General features: G+C 44.7%; 1 protein-coding gene across 1 annotated transcript; it reads left to right on the top strand.

Moving 5' to 3' along the window:
* The first annotated feature begins 3,456 nt into the window (after positions 1-3,456).
* On the top strand, positions 3,457-4,098 carry LOC105034510 (uncharacterized). The gene is given in 2 exon segments (XM_010909704.4): positions 3,457-3,812; positions 3,815-4,098. Coding segments are annotated over 2 exon segments (456 nt in total). The 5' UTR covers positions 3,457-3,490; the 3' UTR covers positions 3,949-4,098.
* The last annotated feature ends 962 nt before the right edge of the window (positions 4,099-5,060 follow it).

Genomic DNA, 5,060 nt, shown 5'->3' with positions numbered 1-5,060 from the left:
GAGTAAAAGAACTTATCCCAAATATCATCGGATAGAAGGATGAGAACATCTTGGCCACCATTTGATTCTTCTTGCTCTCTCGATCGATCGGGAGGAGAGCAGCTTGGATGAGCCATCTGACCAATGTCAAATCAGCCAAGGCCGACTCATCCTCCGACACTTTGATGTCGAAGTGAACTGTATGGCCTGCAGACATTGCATCATTTGCCGAAGTCGTCGGTGCCTTTCCCCGATCTCTTATCAGCAGCCCCACATTTGAGTGCGGAGAAACTGAAACTCGACTGTGTGCATGGAACTCTCGTTGAAGGAGCGACTGGCACAGCCGTTGACTATTCAGGTTCGATCGTGATCTCCACCTCGGCCCGAACCTCAGTCGATGGAGCTGTCGATGGTACTGTGGCAACTCCATCTTCACCTGTCGCTCTTACTTCAGCTGACGGCATGTCGGGAGCACTGTCAGGGCCGACAGTGCCAAAACTAGCTCAAAAACTGATGCAGATGGTGCATCGAGTTCCCCAGTCGGTGCAGAAGTAGAAGCTCAACCCTTCTTCGATGGTTGGGAAGGTCCAACCTCAGATACTGTCCTCTTCTTGGCAGCATGCTGACGAATGTCAGCGCTCGATACTCACGCCCTCGACTGCATGGCTGCAATCAGAACAAGTCAGTACAATCATAAGCAAACAAAAGAAAAATAAAAATAGAAGTGACCGACTATACTATACCTAGAGAGGTGACCGAACTGAGGCCGGCATCGTAGAGAGCCTGTTCGGTCATAAGCTTTCTCTGCGGTGGGACCACCATATTCTTCAACCGATGGAAGTCCTCTCGATCACCGACCTCCATCCGGCTATTATCGTTGGGGCTGATCCTTGGATCGCTCCAGCAGGATGGGAAGCCCTATGGAAGAGAAGAAGAAGCAAAGAAGAATTGATTCTTCCATCCATAAATGGACGATGGAAGATCGGCAATGAAGGAAAGGCTTTTTCGAAGGTTGAAGAACCACCAACATTTGGCCTTTAGATGAGGTTGAAGGACAAAAAAAGCACGAAAAAAGGAAGGATGAGGTTCGATCGGTAGTAACCGACACAACAAAGCAAAGCTGATTATTAGCCGAACCAAATTTGGTGCCTACTGGGCAGGACAAAGACCATAATAATCCAAAATATTTCAGACAAACTTCAAAATCGAAAATCAAAGATCCGCTTGAAGGTTTTCGACATAGAAGGCCACCTAGCCCGAAGGAGGAGAATTCATCCGACCGTCGGTACCAAGTGCAAAGAGCTGATATTGCTCTGAAATACGATATTGCTCCCGAGTCACTCAACGTTTGATTTCGAAAGTGAAGAAGCCTCCATCTCTGGACCCGATAAGGAGTCGTCGTTCGGATTCTCCGATCGACCATCCCTTGAAAAAGAAGCCCTAGCCATAAGAGAAGAAGATTAAAGAAAACAAAGAACCCAAGAAGGATACTTAACCTGAAACTCCAAGAAGAAGACAAGGAAAGAAGTCTTTAGACACAGGGATGATCCTCCGATAGAGTTTCTACAAAGAAGACAAAATAAAAGTAAAAGATTGGCCGAAAGCGATCGTATATATATAGGATCCCTCAACGGTCAGGATGGAAGCAATCAAATCGAAGTCTCACCAGATGTTGACACGTGGTAACATCTGGACCGACCATTAATCGGACGGTTCGATGCACCTTCTTCTGATCGTGCTACGTCATCATTATCCACGTGAACAGCTCCAGTCCAATGTCATTCTGACATGTGGACGAAATCTACTTGTCAGAATCATATCGTCCGACGTCGAATCATCTTCCTGAAATGACGTTCGATACAGACATTTGATACTGAATTGTCCTATCAATGTAACAGCCTAATAATAATTTTGTAGCCACAGAAGCAACAAAATGGTCGAAGAACCCTCGTACTCAAGTGACTAACAGTCAAGTCGGGGCTCAAGGTGACATGTGGCAACTCCCTTCGTCCAATGTGACAGGCCATGTGATTAAATACATGTCAAGCCATTTTCAACTTGAAAGTGGGGGGCAACTGTTGAAGTAAGTCAATTGACCCTCAACTCAAGTTAACTAACCCCGACTTCGACTCTACATCAGCTGATTGAACATATTATGCCGATTTACAATCGGGTGACCGACCAAGAGTCGGCTATTACCAACCAACAACTGATACTTAAGAAGCCTTTGATCGAAGACCATCGGCATATCAGAGTTATCAGCCGATGGACATTCGGATCTTCTACCGACTTATCAGTATTACCGGCATACAGTCGGCTTGTCTGTTCAACACATCCTAACCATTGTAAATAGTTATCAACGTGTCACGACAATTAGTGAGAATTAATGATCCACTAACTCCATAATAATGGCCCGATAATTTAGTGCCATAAAAATCGGGACACATGCTCGATGGTTATATCAGAATCATCTATAAAAGGAGGATAAGTAAGCAGCACCGGTAAGATACTTCTGGACTAAAAACTCTGCTACTCTTGATATTTTACGAGCTGTTCACCAACCCCCTCTCTGACTTAAGTATCGGAGAGACTCTGCCAGATACAACTCCGATATGTGAGGATGTTGTTTTACAGATGCTCTTCATCGACGACAGGCGACAGAAAGTTGGCCGCAATAAGAACCAAGTAGCTGGAATAAAAATCACTCATTCTAATTTCCATTCCAAGCCACCGTTCCCCCAACCAAGCATCCCCACCTAAAATATACAAGCTAAAGCATTTCTAGGTTGGACTCCACTTGCAGGATGCCTCGCAGTGCTTACGCTAGCTGAATCACCACCAGAGCCATCAGTAAACGAAAAAATTCTTCCTTCATCTAGAATCAACGCGGAAACACAACCATGAAGCTGCCCCTTTTATTGTAAAAAATACTTGTCATGCAGCCTGTTTTGGACTACACTTTAGGTAGAACGAAAGTAACCACCAAGCTCAAGGTTTTCAGCAATTCATCTCAACGTTCCGTCCAAGCATGCACAAGCTAGACTCTGGCAGTCTAGTAGCCCACTGCTCATTATTTCTACTTAAAACAAATTCGTGGACAGGTTGAAATGACCAAACCTGTGAAACAAGGGGAGGGACACGTAAGGTATACCTGGATGGACCCATGATTCAAAGGTGGTGACTCAATTCGTCAACAATTGAGGCACGTAGGATCCAGAAACAGGGCCTGCCGACGAGAAACCACGGCCAGCAGCACCTTGGTCAAGCAACGACGACGAAATCCACCGGTCCATTGTACACTAAACAGAAATCTATGAAAAATTCAATAACATGAGTCAAATAAATCCTTTCTTTGTTTCAAACAAGAAACCTTATCCTCGCCGCGTAAATAAGTAAATTTAGGAGTTGGGATGCTTGCATGTCTTAATAGTCGTGCATCCAGCTCTATAAATCCCCACGCCTTCTTCCACTCTGGCATACAACTCATTCCTTCTCCACTCCTTCAGCAACTATGGCTCGTACTAAGCTCGTTGCTCTTTCCTTCATAGTATTGCTAAGCATTAGCCTCTCTGAGGCAAGCCGATTCTTGACATCGGCTGATGGTGGAGGTGGCGGTGGTGGTGAAGGTGGTGGTGGGGGTGGTGGCTCTGGAAATGGCTCCGGATCTGGCTATGGTTCCGGGTCTGGTTATGGTGAAGGAGGTGGATCGGGGTCCAATGGTGGAGGGTATGGAAGTGGCGGAGGTGGTGGAGGTGGCGGTGGATCCGGTGGTGGGAGTGGAAGTGGGAGTGGGTCGGGATATGGGTCCGGCGGTGGTTCTGGGTATGGTCAGGGCGTGGTGCCCATGGTGGTGGATATGGAAGTGGTAGCGGCGGGGGTGGCGGTGGCGGTGAAGGCTCTGGCTCTGGGTCCGGCTACGGTTCCGGATATGGGTCTGGTTATGGGAGTGGGGGTGGGGGCCACCCTTAACTCCTAGGCTTACAGCTACCTGAAGCCCTGCCCGTTTATCCTCCTTGCACCACGAGCTCTTTCTTTCTGTGTGTTCAACTGTAATTGTATGCATATGTAATACAAAATAAATGGGCTTCTGGATTTAAATAAATGTTATGTTGATGGAAAGGGAAGCTGCGAATGTCGTCGTACGCCAACTATTTCGTTTTTTTCGAGAACTTGATCTTTTTTATCCCGAGATCTTTTTTCTTGCTAATACGAGATACAGAAAATATGGCAGGTCAACTCGACACGCAATGTTTATATAAAGATTTGGTGTAGACCAAGCCTTTCTTATGTAAAAATCATCCACTCGATCCTGAACTTAGACTCCTGCTACAATACACTTTGACATATTTAATAGCAGACGGGTAATGGCCGACGCTCCTGGGACCGTTTGAAGGTCTGATATAGCCTTGGTGCTTGGATTCGCATATATGTATCACAACCAGAAGAACAAGGTCCATCATGCAAATTGATTTAGCAGGCGCCTTGACTATGTCGCATGTTTACTGTGTTCTCTAAACTTGACTTCTTGGTGCTATGCGAAAATGGACTTGGATGCCTATTTTAGGGGAAGTGCATGCAAAGGTAGAAACTTATATGGACTCCGATTTTCTAATTCCCGGTAACAATTCCAAGTATTTATGATGGAAAACCATTCCAAATATTGAAAGTGACCAAACTTTCTACATGACTGTTCCATATGATAAACAAGGCATTACAGTAGGCTAGGATCATAGGTTACCTATATCTATGTAATGTGACAAGTATGATCAGTTGCACATTGTGATCAGTAACAAATTAATTGTTCTCTTAAGATCTGGAATTTAGCATCTCATGGGAACATAGAATGTCAAAACTACTCCATTATAAATTCCACAAATTTAAACATCTCTAATGGGTGCTAACAGGAATCCTCCCCTAACTACTATAAAAAAGATTTATAGCAGCTATTAAAACTATAGAAAAAATATAGAAAATTATTGGTAAAACTTATATAGACGATTAGTAAATTAATGCAACAAATGTCATTGCTAAGAATTATCATTGCAGCTTTGGTGACCACCAATATAAGCAATATGGCAGCT

Source organism: Elaeis guineensis, chromosome 11 (genome assembly GCF_000442705.2).
Source record: "Elaeis guineensis isolate ETL-2024a chromosome 11, EG11, whole genome shotgun sequence".
In the NCBI taxonomy this organism is placed as follows: domain Eukaryota; kingdom Viridiplantae; phylum Streptophyta; class Magnoliopsida; order Arecales; family Arecaceae; genus Elaeis; species Elaeis guineensis.
The sequence above is the reverse complement of the archived record's forward strand: the minus strand, read 5'-3'. Positions and strand labels throughout refer to the sequence as shown.